Source organism: Mus caroli, chromosome 7, assembly GCF_900094665.2.
Source record: "Mus caroli chromosome 7, CAROLI_EIJ_v1.1, whole genome shotgun sequence".
NCBI lineage: Eukaryota > Metazoa > Chordata > Mammalia > Rodentia > Muridae > Mus > Mus caroli.
Genome location: NC_034576.1, coordinates 54,880,693 through 54,898,228, shown reverse-complemented (window position 1 = coordinate 54,898,228; position 17,536 = coordinate 54,880,693). Strand labels below are relative to the sequence as shown.

The window sequence follows — 17,536 nt, the reverse complement described above, 5'->3', positions numbered from 1 at the left end:
TAACCCGCTTTAAGCTCAGCCTTACAGAACCCCTTTTCAGCCCCTGAGGACTCTGATGATTTAAGTTGGGGCAGTCACTCTCTTTTAACTTATTAAAACTTGGGGAGGACAGCTTATGTCACTGTTAAGCCAGAATACTGTAGTGAAGTAATTTTGTGGGGTTTCGGTCGCTCTATCTCCAGTTCCCTAGAGAGTTTTCAATCTTATCACATTGGTCCCTAATCCAGACCTATGGAAAACCCATGCTGAACTAATGTGAAAGCCTGCCGAGAAGTACGAGGATGATGATTTCTTTCTTCACTATGATATATGGAAGGTCCTGGAAGGGCACGTTTTCATTCCATTCTACCGAAATGAAAGGAATACAGGAAACATAAGCGGCACCCCTCTCCCATGGGAGTGATACTCCTCTACCTATAAAGATAGGATCTGCTCACCCAGCCTGCAGTAGCACATTATCATGCCTACTGCTCTGCACAGGTGTAGTGACACCAGAGGGCATTCCTGAGAGTCATATGTCATACTTCCCTTGACTTCTGCTCTGATTCAGGTTCACACAAATGCTCATGTAGATGAGCAGGGGGAAAAGGACTTTACCCTGATGAAGAGGATCTTCTCGCCCACTCGGTATCGACCTTGAGAGAGCCGCTCCACACAGAACTTGGTTGGGCACTTGCAGGGAGGATCTTCAGAGATTCTTTTTACCTGAAATAGAGGCACACACTCATTGTCCCCAATAAAGTTGCATGTGATTATTCTCCAAGAGCTCAATCATGGCTGAACTGTTAATCATTTAGATTTGTGCTATATCAGAAGTGATGTGAGCATAGGAACTTTGGCCGAAATGTGAAGATCAGGGTGTGGAAGCATCTTCTGAGTGTCTGAGCAAGCAGCTGATGATGACACTGATGCGAAGGGAAAATGAGTCAGTTGGCATGGTAACAGACCTGAGCTGGAGATCCAGAAATACAGTATGTGTGGGGCCATACAGCAAAGATATTAAGAGCTAAAATAAAGTATGCATAGGCTAACCGCACTGAAAGCTAGGGCAAATGCACATGACAGAAGAGTCCTTTAATACAACCTGCTATACCAATCTATTCAATTTTGATATAAACGAAGAACAAATTAATTTTTTGAAACTTTTTCTTGTTTGAAACCCTAAGGTTTTCTCCTGAGATTTCACCAACGTATTACTCAGATTCATTCACAGTTTACCTTATCTTAGGTAGCACATATAGGATTAGCTGGCATGTAAAATGAAAATCTAAAACATGACTCTGATTAATGTTCTTCTGGAGTTCTCATGAACAGTTATGAATACTGTAAATCATAAGAACAACTCTAGGAAATTCATTTGTTTTCATAATCCATGAAACTTCTAGAATGTTTTAAATGAGAAAGTTCTTTGAGACAATCCAGAGTAACCCAAATATCTCATATATTCAATATTAATACATATTATTTGAATTAATCTGCTGTTAGCAGCTACCATTTAATATAGATAAGGTTAATTCAACAAATGTGAAAGGGTGGCACTTAGAGTTGGCCATCAAGAAATCCAGCCATTGTTATGTATTTATTCATGTACTGTGTGTTTACATGTGTGTCAGTGTATACAAACACATATGGGCTGGAATACACATATGTGCATGTGTGTGTATATAGGAATGTGTGTAGGAGACCACTAGGTGATCTCCTCTCTCTCTCTCTACCTTATTCCTTGAGATTGAGTCTCTCACTGAACCTGGAGCTATGCTAGTGACCAGCAGGCCTCAATGAAGCAAGCACAAGTAACATTATTTTGAAAGTGAAAGAACTAACTTCACAACTCTCATGTCCATCCCTGTCTTTCCAATGCTAAATTTTACACTGACACAGTCCTTAGATTCTGGGTCATTACTGTGATGGCAGCCTAATGAATCAATATTGATCAACCTTAGCATCATCTAGCTGAATTCAGTTCCTTAAAGGCTAAGATAATATTTTATCTTAAACCTTAACCTGAGACATAAAGCATATCACCCTAATGGAACAATAAGGAGAAGCATTTTCTCAAGTAGCCTGCCCTTTCTTCATGTCTTCCTCACTACACTAATACACTTGCTTGTTGTTGGTGTTGCTTGTTTTTTTAATCAAGGTATTTTTTTTTTCATTTGTGTCCAGGACAGAAGCAAAAATAGAAGAGAACAGGCCAGTCTAGGGACAGTGGAAACACAGAGTTAACCATGAATGATGACAGTCCTGCTTCTTACATTACCATGAGGTAATTCTGTCTGCCAGGTGCTCTGCTCTTGGCTAGGAACTGAGCCGGTTTGGGGCTGAAATGAGATTTCAAGAGGGGCCTGGTTACTCAGAATTATATTACCTCTCATCCCCAACTGAGGAAGTTGAAGAAGAGAAGGGAGACAGTGAGAGCTATTTCTTAGAGCAGCATTTAACACCCTGTGAGAGCAAACTCAACACAACGGGACGAAAAGAGGAGCAGGAGCACTCAGGCTGACCTTGCTGCCTATCATGGCAGAATCGCTCCACCAGGACATAGGGAAGAAAGCAATCTGAATGGACACCACTGTGTTTCCTCTGAGAGATCTTGATTAAGGAAGGGGGGCTTTGTTGTCCACATAAAAGGTCACCTATTTCCCTTCGGTTCCCCTAAGAATCAGACAAGAAAATGTGAGCAAACAAAGGTCGCTACAGTCCTGGCTCTTTCTGAAGTTGTCTGCTGGAATACGATCATTTGGCATGGCTTCCCTTTCTTTCTCACTCTTCTCTGCTTCTGTTTCCTTTGCCTCCTCTTTTCACTCTTACATACCCTCATCTTTCTTTCCTTTTTGGAGAAGCATACAATAAATGTGTACAAAATAGCCCAGTGCTAACTATACACCGAAACTTAGAGAATCACGCCTTTTTCTTAAATTCTTCTTCTTCTTGTTTTTTGTTTGTTTGTTTGTTTTTTAGTACATTTACTGGGTTACATTAAATTTAGTTCCAAATGGCTATGTGTACATGGTATGCAACAAAGTGGTTGTAATGCTCGCTATTTCCTTTTTACCTTTGATACCTGGGGTCTGATTTAAACCATTAATGAGGTTCAGATTACTTTTCTTTTTGTCCTGCTGTTCCTGAGATAAAGACTTCAGTGAAAAAACATTAATGCAAAAAACCAAATTCAATGTAGTTTACATGACTGAAGAATGAAGGAGGCTATAAGAAAAGTCTATGTTCCCATATAGTTGAGAAATTCCAGGTCAATTAGATCTTTTGAGTTAGCTCAACACAGCCTGCATGATGCTGGAAAGCTTTGTGAATGCCAGGCAGAGAAAGTAATGCTTAGTATTTCTTACTCTAACTGAACCTTTCCCCATAGGCATTGTGGTGGTAGTGTTTCTTCAAGCATTCTTTGAGTAATGCTTATAATCTAAAGATTTTATAGGACACAAGGCTTCTAACTTATAAGAGGCAGATGTGTCCACTTTTCACATTAAATGTGTCCACTAATGCACATTCCTCCATCAAACCAAGAGTTATATTCTCATAAGTGCCCACATAGTTTTGAGCTGGAAGAACAGACCTTAGAGCTACAGCAGCTTGAGGGTCCTGCTGTCTTGGGTCTCCATATGACTATTTGGTGATGGTGGTCGTTGTTGTTGTTTTGTTCTGAGTTGGAATATTAGTAAAATAGCCTCTAGCCCCTCCCAGGGATTTTCTACACCTTGGGGTTCTCTTTGTATTTTTTGTCTTCCCAAAGATGAGGAATAGGTTAGCCTTGAGACAGGTTCCTGAAGATATGGGAGCATTCTTGCTCCTTCTCTCTGGTTCTGGTAAATGGGCTCAAACGGAAACACCTCTCCCATTTCTAACAGGACAGCAGAGCACAAATGTCATATGATTCAGAAGACATGACTGAACACAGAGGACAAAGATGAGACTTTTCATGCTGGCCATTGCTAGCAGGGACCTGGGTAGATGTAGACTTATTCTTAACTGTGAAAATCAGGCTACACCTTGGGAGGAATGGAAATTTAAGCCTCATTCACAACCACTTCCTTGCACACTTACGAATACTTTAGACAACAATAAGTAAGATGTAACATTTACCTAGGGTGAGAAATGACAAGAAAAGTTTCATGTGTGGGCTGAGGAATCAGCTCAGTGGGTAAAATGCTGGTAATACAGATACAAAAACCTGAATTTGGATCCTCAGTAGCCAAAAAAAAGGGGGGAAAGGGGAGGGGAATCACATAAGCCCATACACTGTAAACCCATACACTGGGGGATGTAGACAGGAGGATGCCTGAAGCTCACTGGCCAGCTAGTTGGCCAAAAACTCTGTAAAATAATACCACCATCATAAAGTAAAGAGATAAACAGAGAAATAGCAGTGTAAGCCTCTAGCCTCTGTGTGCGTGAACACACATGTACACACACAAGCACAAACACCTGCACAGGGACACAAGCACATATTTTTTTTATGGAAGTTAGCACAATGACAATACTGGAAAAATTAAAATATATTTAAACATACATTTAAAAGAAAAGTATCAAGAAGTATGTTGAAGAACTACCAACAGTTACCTCAACATGAAAGAGGTGGTTCAAAGGATGAAAGAGTTGTAAAACACACTGGGTTAGAACAAAGAGACCTGTGAGGTATCAGCAAGGCAGGGCTTCAGGTGCATCCTAGAGGATCTTATTGATTCTGACTCTAGCTTGCATTGTCTTAAAGCATGCTGGCTGCAAGGACTGCCTCCACAGAGGATTTTCAAGATACTAGTGATGAAACGAAGCTATGGTACTAATAGGCCTGGACCTCATAATGAGAGCTGTGAGGGTCCCCTGGCTGAGTAATTAGAAAGTAAATGTAACACTGGCCAGACACTCTTCAGGCCTGACACCATCGCTAAGGGGAAAAAAGTGTAAGTTCATGTCACAACTGAGAGGAAGAGTAAGAAGTGGTGTGGTCCTGTGGAAAATTGATTTTTGATAAAGAAGTCAAAACCATACAATGGAAAAACGAAAGCATCTTCACCAAATGATGACAGATTAACTGGATGTCTACATGTAGAAGAAAGAAAATAGATCCAACCTTATCCTGCATGAATCTCAAGTCCAAGTGGATCAAGAACCTCAACATAAAATAAGATACACTAAATCTCATGGAAGAGAAATTGGGAAATACCTTTGAATGCATCGGTAAAAGGCATAATTTCCTGATCAGAACACCAATGGCTCAGGCTCTAAGAACAACAATTGATAAATGGGGCCTCATGAAACTGCAAAGCTTCTGTAAGGCAAAGGACCCTATTGACTGGACAAATCAGCAGCCTATAGATTGGGAAAGGATCTTCACCTGACAGAGGGCTACATCTGACAGAGTGCTAACATCCAAAATTGGCAAAGAATTCAAGAAGTTAGACATGAACAACCCAAATAACCAAACTAAAAATGGGGTACAGAATTCTCAACAGAGTAATCTCCAATGGTTGAGAAGCACATAAAGAAATGTTCAAAGTCCTTAGTCATCAGGGAAAGGCAAATCAAAACATATCTGAGGTTCTATCTTACACTCATTGGAATGGCTAAGATAAAAAACTCATGAGACAGCATATTCTTGTGAGGATGAGGAGGAAGAAGAATACTTCTTCATTGCTCGTGGGGGTGCAAACTTGTACAACCACTTTGGAAATCAATTTGGTGGTTTCTCAGAAAACTAGGAATAGTTCTACATCAAGACACAGACAGCTAAACCATACCTGGGCATATAACCAAAAGAAGCTCTACCATCCCCCAAAGACACTCAACCCCATTTATAGCAGCTTTATTTATAATAGCAAGAAACTGGAAACAACCTAGATGTCCCTCAACTGAAGAATGGATAAAGAAAATGTAAAACATCTATACAATGGAATACTACTCAGCTATTAAAAACTAAGACATCATGAATTTTACATGGAAATTAATGGATCTTGAGAATGTCATCCTGGCTAAGGTAGTACAATTCCAAAAGGACATGCATGGCATGTACTCACTTATAAGTGTATTATTAGCCATAGAATACAGGTACATGCTATACTTCAGGGACCCAAAGAAGGTAAAAGAGATGGAAGGTCCAAGTGAGGAAGCGTGAGTCTCAGAAGGAGAAATAAAATAGTCATAGAAGGCAGATGGAGCGAGGACGAAAGGGGGGGATAGGGAAGGTAATGGGAAGTTCACAACTAAGTGTGGGGACAGACAGAACTAGCTAGATGGCCATGAAAATGAATGAACACCTGCAACTCACATGGGTGAGAACGTGGGATGGGGCATCTCCAGGAGGAGACAGAGACTTGGGATAAGGGAGGTGCCCAGGAATCAATGGTGGCGACCTAAGCTGTGACTACTGGCGATATGGAACCTGAAGAGGCCACCTCCTGTAGCCAGGCAGAAACCTCAGTAAAGAGACAGAGATACCAACCTGCCTACAAAACTTTTAACCCCAAATTTATCCTGTTTACAAGAAATGCATGCATAGGGGATATAGCAAAGACTACGGGAATGGCCAACCAATAAGTGGTCTAACTTGAGAGACATCCCAAGGGAAACACCAATCTCTAGTACTATTACTGGCATTCTGTTATGCTTGCACACCAAAGCATGCTGTCCTCTGAGAGGCTCTACCCAGCAGCTGACTCAAACAGATATAGATACACACAGCCAAACAGTGGCTGGAGCTCAAAGGCTCTTATGGTAAAATAGGAGTAAGGATAGCAGGTCCTGAAGGGGATACGAACTCCAAAGTAATACCAACACAATCAACTAACCTGGACCCTTGGGGATCTCAGAGTCTGAACCACCAGCCAAAGAGCATACTTGGGCTGGATGTAGGCTTCCCTGATCATATGAAACAGATGTGCAGTTTGGTCTTCATGTAGGTTCTGAATAGCTGGTGTGGTGGCTATCCCAAAATCTGTTGCCTGCATGTGGGATATGTTCTTTTGGTTGGGCTGCCTTATCTAGCTTCAATAGGAGAGAAAGTACCTAGCCTCACAAAGACTTGAAGTGCCAGTGTGGGGTGATACTCAGGGGGACCCCACCCACTCAGAGAAGAGGGAGATGGGGGAAGGATTGTGGACGGGGTAACCTCACGGGGAGCAGTGAGTCAGATATAAAGTGAAAAATTAAATTAAAAAAAAAAATGGGTGTGTCAGCCCAGAGAGACACATATGTAAGAAGACCAAACACATGCTAAATATAAGGAAAAATCATAAAACACCATAGAAAAATTACTCTCAACAAGTAAACAGCATGCTCCCGTTATTATACAATGTCATCCAGTTACTGTAAAGGCTAAAAATTAAGGTTTATAACAATGAATTTATGAAATTCCTAGGCAAATGGATGGATCTGGAGGGCATCATCCTGAGTGAGGTAACCCAATCACAAAAGAACTCACATGATATGTTCTCACTGATAAGTGGATATTAGCCCAGAAACTTAGAATACCCAAGATATAAGATACAATTTGTAAAACACATGAAACTCAAGAAGAACAAAGACCAAAGAGTGGAGACTTCGCCCCTTCTTAGAATTGGGAACAAAACACCCATGGAAGGAGTTACAGAGACAAAGTTTGGAGCTGAGATGAAAAGATGGACCATCCAGAGACTGCCCCACCCGAGGATCCATCCAATAATCAGCCACCAAACACAGACACTATTGCATATGCCAGCAAGATTTTGCTGAAAGGACCCTGATATAGCTGTCTCTTGTGAGGCTATGCCAGTGCCTGGCAAATACAGAAGTGGATGCTCACAGTCAACTATTGGATGGAACACAGGGCCCCCAATGGAGAAGCTAGAGAAAGTACTTAAGGAATTGAAGGGGTCTGCAACCCTATAGGTGGAACAACAATATGAACTAACCAGTACCCCCCAGAGCTCGTGTCTCTAGCTGCATATGTAGCAGAAGATGACCTAGTCGTCCATCAGTGGAAAGAGAGTCCCCTTGGTCTTGCAAACTTTAGATGCTCCAGTATTAGGGGAACACCAGGACCAAGAAGTAGGAGTGGGTGGGTAGGGGAGTGGGGGGGTATAGGGGACTTTCAGGATAGTATTTGAAATGCAAATCAAGAAAATACCTAATAAAAAATTGGGAAAAAAATGAAGGTTTATGAGAAGCAAGGCATGTGATCAATTCAAAAAAGACTCCAAGAATACCTTCCCGTGGTATGAAAGCTCCCTGACTATTTGCACATTCTGAATGGCATGAGTGGCTATCAAGAACAAACTGGATTAAAAGTTATTTCATGGGATAGATTGGTGGGTCAAGCTCAAGTATACTACCTTCGTGGTAACTCACAGCTGCTCAGGCAGTTAAGTTTCTGCTTTTACAAATTTGTCATGTGGAGAAAAACAAAAGATGGGTACATGTCTTTCTGTACATGAAAGCACCCATCAGCCTATCACCCTCTCACTCTATGTCAGACCTTAGAGAGGGGACCTGCAGTCCTGGCAGCCCTGCATCCTAATAACTAAAAGCATCAAGGTTGCTACCTTAAGCCTTCCATGGACTTGCTCTGGCAAGACAATACTTCAGTCTTATACTCCAGCACTGTCATGTCCCATAAGCACGCAGGCGATTATAACCCATAAAAGCAAACTTTGCATAAGCCACACCAAGACAAGTCATGCTTTTTCTTGTTCGTTAGTGTCTTCATGCATTTAAGATATGAGTATGACATTACATGGAAATAATTTTCAAACATACCACTACCATAAGCAAGGACTGTTTAATATACCTAGGAACTACTTATCCCTATAATGATGATGTCACTGCAACGTGTTCTAGTCACCAAAGCATGTGCCTAGAGGTCTGCAGAGTAGGCAGACCCTAGAGTTAGATAAACACCTGGTAAGCTCCTCTCCTCCTAGAATCAGGAAACTTCCAATTTCCATGCCCTGCCCTACCCCCCTCCGCAAGCAATCTTCCTTTCAGATATAAGAGCTCTCAAAAATAATAACAAAGGACAATTCTGGCCAATACCAGGCAATCAATAAATGCAGTCACCTTTTCTGCAAGATGAGATACCCCCTTCCTTAACAGTCAAGATTCTATCCATGAAAGGAGGTACTGGGGACTAATAAGAATGAGGTTTAAGTGTTTTCAGAAAACATTTTCAAAGAGTTGACTCATTTCCTAGATTTTCAGAACTGTTCAATGGAATTAAGTGGCACTTTATTTTAAATCACTGGCTCAGTTTTGAGTTTCAGGATGGGAGTTAAAATGAATTCAGAGGAGGAGAAATGCATGCAGTCAAGTCAGAATGGTCTGAGAAGGCAGGGCAGGTTTTATGGCTGGAAGACTTGTAACTGCCACTCACCGCATCATCCAGTAAGTTTCCAGTGCTCTTCCTTCCTGAAGACTTTGATGAAGGAGAAGGCGAAGGAGATGGGGCAGAAAGTGTCTCTTCTTGTTCAATTTCTTTTTCCAGCTTTATCAGACCAGGAGGCTCCACACCATACCTTTCAAAATCATCAGACAGTTATGCATGCAGGTGCACATGCACACAGCATAACAATGCAACAGCTGTACAGCATTCTGGATTGTGAGAGCCAAGAACCACTGCCTTTTAAAATCGCATACACTCACTTACACTGAAATGGAACTTGGTGAGTTGACATCCTTAGAGCATGCTAAAACACATGTAGCTGAAGTGTATGTGTAAGTGCACATGCATGGAGGTATATGATTGAAACATACTCAACATGTTACTGTCTCAGCAACATAAACACACACAGGGAATTCATCTAAATTGTTTTCTTTATCAGAATTGACAATAAAAATGTTATAATGAAAGTCTGATTTAGAATATAAGCTTAATAATGACAGAGATTAAAACAGAGGGTCGGTATCAAAATTAATAAAACAGAACGCTAAAACTAAAAACAAAAAGAAACTGATTCTACAAAGAAGAGATTCACTGTGAGCTGTTCATTTCCTTTACTGTGAGAGCACTGCACATGTTTGCACAATATTGCAAGGCCTTATGAATAGGACAGTGAATGTACAAACATTCTTACTGGGAAAGAAAACAAGAATACTTCACAACAACGATGTATAAAAGATCTGTAAACTCTACATTTTTAAGACACTCAGAGAAGGAAAAGGGGGGAACAAGAGAGCACATAATAGTGTCTGTTATCCTTGTATCGCCCACAATCAGGTTTTCCTTAATTAAAATTTAAAGAAAGATGTACTAAGTTTTATAGGTCTATATCATCTTTGCTTAGTGGGGGATAGCAAAGATAATTCTGAAACTTGACAGCTATGAGGCATTTAGGAACTAATCTAGGCATACGCTTTCATTAACAAAATGATGAATGTCTGCAGAAGACTGAGACAGGACATACTCTCCAACAAGGATTTGCTGTTGTCAGCTGGCCTAGTCTTTCTGAATAGGTGATTGTTATAAAGGAGAGAAAACACTACTTGGTGATTAAAAGGTTGTTGTGAAACAAGTTTGGTGGTGCACACTTGTGATCCCAGCACTCAGGAAGCAGAAGCAATATTCTAATTTTGTGATTAGTCTAGATTAGTTGAAGGGACCCTCTCTCCAGAAGCAAACCAGGAGTTATTAAATAGCATACAATATAAATAGTCCATGAGCAGAAAATAAGTGCTGACACTGTGCTCATGTTGAGCACTGTGTCAATTCAGCAGCCAATGTCAAACCTTGCCTATGTCCTGCGGTGGTGGCTTGCTACTTTAACAGATGTCACTGTATACAAGTGCAGGACAAGTCTCTAGGGAGGCAGTTTTCCTCCTGGTGATATCTGATCCTGACAGAGGGGGCTCAGTTGCTGTCCTTTTGACTCATTACCCAAACTTCTCCCTGCCATGAAAGGACATGGTTAAGTTGATTCAGCTTCACTAGTTCACTCAGTTTCTCTAGGGAGAAATCTCACCCTCCACGGGCTCTAGGCCATTTCCAGTCACAGACACTCAACATGTCTGTTAACTTGGGCCTTTTAAGTCATAAAGGGAAGACTGTGATTCTTTTTTCTTTTATTTTTTTTCTCCCTTCAGAATCGGGAGAGAAAGACTCTGTACATCAGATGCATTTTAAGAGCTGCAAAGCTTATGTAAGATTTAAGTACAAACAGTTTACAATGCCACAACAGCTTCTATTCTATTAAGTAACTTTTGTTCCATAGTAAACAGTTGCTATAAATATTTGGTTACCACATTTTGTATTTCTACCTTTTTGTATTTATAAACCAATTAATGAATCATTACAAGACACATGTGTACTATGGATTCTATTCTATCACCAGAATTGATTCACAACAACCTTAGATTTCCTAACAGGCCAGAAAGACTTTGGAAGGCAACCCTCTAAGCTGTTACAGACTTCTGTGGATTCGCAGCTCCATTAAGGTATAAACCTTGCCTCTGTTGAATGTTCTCATGAGAATAATATAAACCTAGTTAAGTCTGGACGAATCCGTGACACTGTGATCATGCCAACTCCACATCAATAGTAAGTGAAAACATCATATTTTAAAATATAAATAGATTAGAAAATATTTTATATTCACCCACAGGTGGATGAAGGCCACCTCCCAAGAACAAGGTGCATATCCTTTGTCTTAAAAACACTAAAACAATCGCAAAAATGCTATTAGAGCAGCAACAGGCTCAGCTCATTTCCAACACAAACAAAAAGGCCAGCTTTGATGAAATTAGAACAGAATCACACAAGGAAAATGTTCCTTGGAGATTCTTCTTTACCTGAGAAAGCTGAAGACTGTGCCACTGACACAGAAAAGTCAGCACCGAGCCTAGAATCCGATGCTTACTTTGGCTTTTGATTTCTTCAAGCTGTTCAGGATAGCATTGAGCAGTACCAGAATGCAGGTGAATATGATTTGTTGGCTTCCTGTCCATCTGGGGGCTATCAGCAGGCTATCATGAACCAACCCCAAGGCTGGAGGCTTGCACCTACAAGCCAACGTAGTGGTCAAATGCATTTGTTCTTCAAAAGGCCACCCTGGTTTGGTATCAGTAACTTCTATACCTCTTCACATGACCATTCTTTCTATAATGTTTTCACAACTTAACGTTTCTTAGAACAGATTGGTAGAATTTGGGGAGAAGGGAGGTTTTTTTTCTAATCCTTAATAAAGGATCCAACAAGAGTCATCAAGGAAGTTGAGTTCAATGAAGCTAAGTCCTGATTCCTGCAGGGTGGATATGGTCTAAATCCTCAGAGGCTGGACACTTTCTTTCATCTCACTAAAAACTAAGATAGTCATAGGTTTGGCAACTGTAAAAGGAGAATATAGGAATTGCTCTCTCATTTTGCTGGCATGGGATGTGGTATTTGGGATTAAGCTAACTGGAAGAAATACACCACCAAACTCATTCCTGACCTAGAAAATCTATTTAAACTATTTAGTAGTCTGTACGTTCCAACAAGAGACATCTGTGTTCCATTGTACTGGGGTCAGGGGACAAATTTAATAGACTAATGAAACTCCCTCTTTGTAAGGCATGTAACAGATGGTTTATAGATTCTTGCCAGATAATTTTGCCCCATTTTTTCCTGTTGTAAGACAATGTAAACTTAGATTTATATGTGGAAAATGCCCCAGCATGGGAAAGAATGCATTAACTCCCAGCAGTCTTTGCAGCTCCTCCAAGTGAATCAATTACTGATCTTAACACATGATCACTTTTCTTTTAAGTAACTTTTCCTCAGACCATGACTGAAATAGAAGATTAAGGAAAATGTCCTCAAAGTATTTCCTTTGAATAGTCATAAGCTTGTTCTGGGTCAAGAGAGCAGCAAAACCCAAAGTCATGAGATGACTTGGTGTGCCACTGACACCCAAATTTGCCACCAAACTACCATTTCAGAAGCTTTCATTTTACCATAAAGACAACCTTAATCCTGCAGTCAGAAAAGATGTTGAAATCATAGTTATTTTCTTCTTCATTTTGTATAAAATAATACTAAAGTACTGGTCAAACAATCTTTTGCTTTTGTTGAGTTGCTATGGTCAATGCCATATTTTTCTGAAATCAGAATTGTGCATTTTTCTGATATACTAGTAGAGAGATTTTAACATCGTTACAATAAGAACAGAATTAATGTCACCATCTGGGCCCCAATTCTTGAAAGAGTTCTGCTGAGTGTCTCTAGGCAGAAAAGTACAGTAGAGGCTCCCATCATGGTTTCTGAAGTGATGGTGGTGCTCTTAAGAGCATACATGTGAAATCTGGAGGTACCCTGAGAATGGAATATAAGAAGGCATCCTCTATCATTTCGGAAAACACAAAACTCAAGAGACTTCAGGAACTTCAGTAGGATCAAACTTATCTTTATGGGAGAAGATGAATGTGGTTTCTAGGTGTGCTCTGAAAACCACTCCTAGTTTTGGCCAACATTGTTCAAATGCATTAATCTATGTGGTCTTCAGCAGCAGATACAAGAGAGGAGGGAGTGACTTCAAGTATCTAAATCTATATCTAAACCTCAGGCAGAGCTTAGCTGTGAAATGAGACTAGATGGAGTGGGTTGACTTTCCTTTATGCTATCCTACTTCAGGAGCTTCTAATACAACCAAACAAATAGCTTGGATGTGTTCAGAAAGAAACAAATGGGCATTTTTACCTGAAAAACAGTTTATCTAACTGGCATCCTTTCAACTGTCTAAGGAACGTAACAGCAAGAGGAATTTTGTCCCATTTTCTTTTGTGCTGAACAGTATATTTCAGAACACAAGACTCACTCAGATGAAGGAGACAGAAATACAATACAGAATTCAATATTGCAATTTCAGGGTCTCTTAATCTCAACTCTACCATGAAGTACTTACTTCCACAGTGTTTTCTGGAATAAATGTAGCCTTTATCTTATCTCATATGGTCATAAAATGTGGATGTGTACAGAGCAATACACAATAACCACCACCTAAAATATCTGTGCTGGTCTTCAGATGTATGATACCATAGAATGTTCAAGCTATACATGAAAGTGCTGGAATGGAGCCTCAGTACCCCATGCTCCCAAGAGTACATGCCTGCAATCCTAAATCTGGAAATGTCAAAGTTGGACACCAGGATCATTCTCAATTAGACAAAGAGTATGAGGCCAGCTGGGCCTACAGGGTACTCTGTATCAAAATAAACTAATTGAATGACTAATTACTTACTTAATTACAGTGATGAGGAAACTCTCCATATGACATTTTACACTGAAATTGATAAATATATTGCTATGTTCTTTATTACCTAAGATCTGCATTAGATTTCATTCCAATGTCAAAGGTAATTGTTGTCAGATAGTCAAGCTTCAGTTTTGGTGGTAGTCATAACTAGAAATGTTGTTTCTAAATTAAAGTGATAAAAAATGTCTAATGTGATTTTTAAAAAGTTGTAAAATAAAATGTCGAAAGCAGAAAAATTACTATTGGCCATATGAGGACTGTAAAAGCCCGAGCGACTCTGAGGAGTCAGTCTTTGTTTGGAGGCAGTCTTCCTGTGTCTATGCTCTGTTCTCAACACTTGACCGTCTAATGCATCCGTTTGTACTCTTTAGGCACAAAGTAGAATCTAGCATTTTTCTCAATTTAAGTCATATAATTATACCACACACTACTTTCTTGATAGAACGTCTGGACCTTTAGGATTTTTCAAGTTAATTATCCCCAAGGTGGCTGCTAATTGGTTATGCTTTTCCTTAATGCCTGTTGCTTCTATGTGGTGAATGCTGAATCTGACTGGGGCAGAAGGTCCAGAGCTAGTGCAGGAGGTATGTTTCTGGAACCAGCAATATCTTTGTCCTACTGTGGAAGAACTAAAGGGGTTTGGCATTCTGGCTGGCCAGGAGATGCAGGCTCATGCTGCACCTGAAAGGTAGCCCCTAAGTGATGAAGGGCAAGAGTGTCACTAGATACCTTTTAAACAGGTATCTAGACATCTTGTAGAGCTAAAGGAATCTTAAATGACTCATTTGTCTTTCCTTGTTGGCTAACACATTGTAATGTTAATGTTAATTAAAAATACTGAAGCAATCTTTTTCACTGTAATTACTGAGGTAAAATAAAAAAAAAAACTCCTATATATTCACTAAAAGTTTATTGGCTCTGGTGATTTAAAGAATTTGAGATTGTTTCTGACTATTAATAAAAAAAATGTATATTCTTTGGCAGTATTTGTTGCTGGAGCACAGTACTGCAATGTACAAAATTTTCTTTCTCCTAATTTTCTATGTCAATTCTCCATCTAAGTTCACCCAGTACTACTCTCACTCCATTTTTCTGGTTCATGTGATTGCGATACCTACATACACATACAGACAAGCAGGCACAAAGATGTAAAAATACATGAAGTAAATACAATGACTTTAAATGCATAGAATATCCCCTCCACGCTCCAAAAGGATATGAAAAGAAATGCATTTAATTAAATGGTATCAAGGATGGCTTAGGCAAAAACTGTCCTGTCCACACGGTGACAGTGTTCTGTATCAGAAAACATCTAAACTCATTCAACATTTACTTTCCTTCTAGATGTCTGCAAAGCTTCTTATCTTCATGGATTTTACAGAAGTGTAAAAAGCCTTATCAGGCAGTTTGCAAGGTTCCTAGCAGGAAAGCATACTGGTTTGTCTAATGCTGTCTTTTCCTCAGCTTACTTAGCTAGGATCACTACAATCAGTTGTTTTGGGTTTTTCCTACAGGAAAAAATTTCGAAGTACACCTTGACACAGAATAAAGGGGGCTGGAGAAATAATAGCTAAGTAATTAAGGGCAAGTACTTCTTTGATAGAGTACCCACATAGGAAGGAAGGCACATAGCTGCCTATAATCTCAATTCCAGGAACTCTGACAAGCTCCTCTGACCTCTGCAGGTACCTGCACAAACATTCACAGACCTTCACATAGACATAAATGCATATACTTAAAAAAATTATAAAAATAAAACCCAGTCTCTCTGTTAAAAACATAGATAATTATATAAAAATTAGTCCCATTCAATCCAAAAGTAAAAACTCTGAGGAGTTAAAATTGATAAGAGAATCGAGAAAATATGAAAATGGAAAACGAAAATTATTAAACAGAAAACAAGGGATGAAAGAGAAGGAAATAAGAGAGAACAGATTTCCCATTGAGTAAACTGTCCCTTAAAGTGTCAAGCAGGGACCTGCAGAGATGACTAGGTGGCTATAAGTTCTTCCTATTTTTCCATAGGATCCACACTGGGCACATCACAGGCCCATATACAGACAAGGAGGCACACAATATCTACAGAAGCTTTGAAGGCATGAAAGAAAATGCATTTCATTTAAGGATATCAATGACAAAGACTGTCGTGGCCACATGATGCATTGTTGACAATAGTAGAGGCATACTTTTAACTATGGCTCTCTCCATATGATCCAAGCAATTTCATTTGCTAAATGGTTTCTAAGCATCTGTTAGACTGTCAACAGTGAGAAGCCAGCATGTGTTTGTTGCCTGAGGCTGAGATGTGCCTGTGTCTTGACATGAAAGGTCTTACCTGGCTGCAATCCGACCAAGCTCTAGCAAACAGAGACACACTTCTCGGGGCTGCTTATGCAGAACTGGAAGAGAAGACAGACATAAACACCTTTACAATAAAAACTACTGTAAAGTATCTTTGAGGGACAGGCTTGCCAGTGACCCTCCTGTTGCCCTCACAGTCAGAGGGCATTTGACTACTTTTCACTCTGCCATTCAGAAAATTCATCCCAAACCCTCAACTGAAGATGCACAGTACTTCTAGGAACTCCAGCCACACTGTATCCCAAACCCCATTGGTCCAGTGAACTCTCACTATTTAAAAACATTGACTTCAATTAGTTAATATTAGTAAGTCCATGTTTGATACACATGTAGTAGTAACTATTAGATTGAACAAAATTTATAAGATAAAATTTAAAGAAAAAATTTATAAACTATAATTCTTTGTTTACCTCCAAATAAAGGCATTTGTCAAATGAGACCTACAATTTGATGTTCTCTGCTAATCAATCATTGATAATTTAGAAAAAGACACATTCTACTGACTGGATTCTTAAGACATGTGTGTATAAAAGGTACCATCAGCCAACAGATGATGCAGCCAGCTGATGAGAAGCGTTTGAGTTGCTCTTCCTGAATTGTATGACCCTACTGCATAGTGAAGCTTTTCTGTGAATGGTCTAGGGCAGATCCCTGCAGACAAGACATACTTGCACTGCTGAGCCAATGAGAGGAGCGCATGTTGCTCGTTCTATCCTAATCTAAATTGGGGCAATTAAAAAATATTATATTCAATATCAAATAAATCAATAATGTAACAAATCTTTTCATGGAGAAAAGTCCTCACAAAGTTATTATTCTAATAAGATAAAATAATATTTATTGATAAGAAAAATAGAAATTTTGTTTTAATTCATAAAACTAGAATTATATGATAATTCAAGTCCCACTCTCTCTATTCACTCTAAATATTCTTGTCTCCACTCATTACATAATAAAAATAT

The 17,536-nt window shown here is 39.6% G+C and overlaps 1 protein-coding gene across 11 annotated transcripts in view; it reads right to left on the bottom strand.

Annotated features, from left to right (window-relative positions):
- Window positions 1–17,536, bottom strand: part of Gas2 (growth arrest specific 2) — a 127,719-nt gene that overhangs the window by 40,849 nt on the left and 69,334 nt on the right. For all 11 annotated transcript variants that reach the window (XM_029479603.1, XM_029479606.1, XM_029479607.1 and 8 more), the window contains 3 exons: window positions 16,549–16,612; window positions 9,362–9,503; window positions 598–705 (listed from right to left, as the gene is read on the bottom strand). In XM_029479603.1, coding sequence (XP_029335463.1) covers window positions 598–705; window positions 9,362–9,503; window positions 16,549–16,612 — 314 coding nt within the window. The remainder of the gene's footprint in view (window positions 1–597; window positions 706–9,361; window positions 9,504–16,548; window positions 16,613–17,536) is intronic.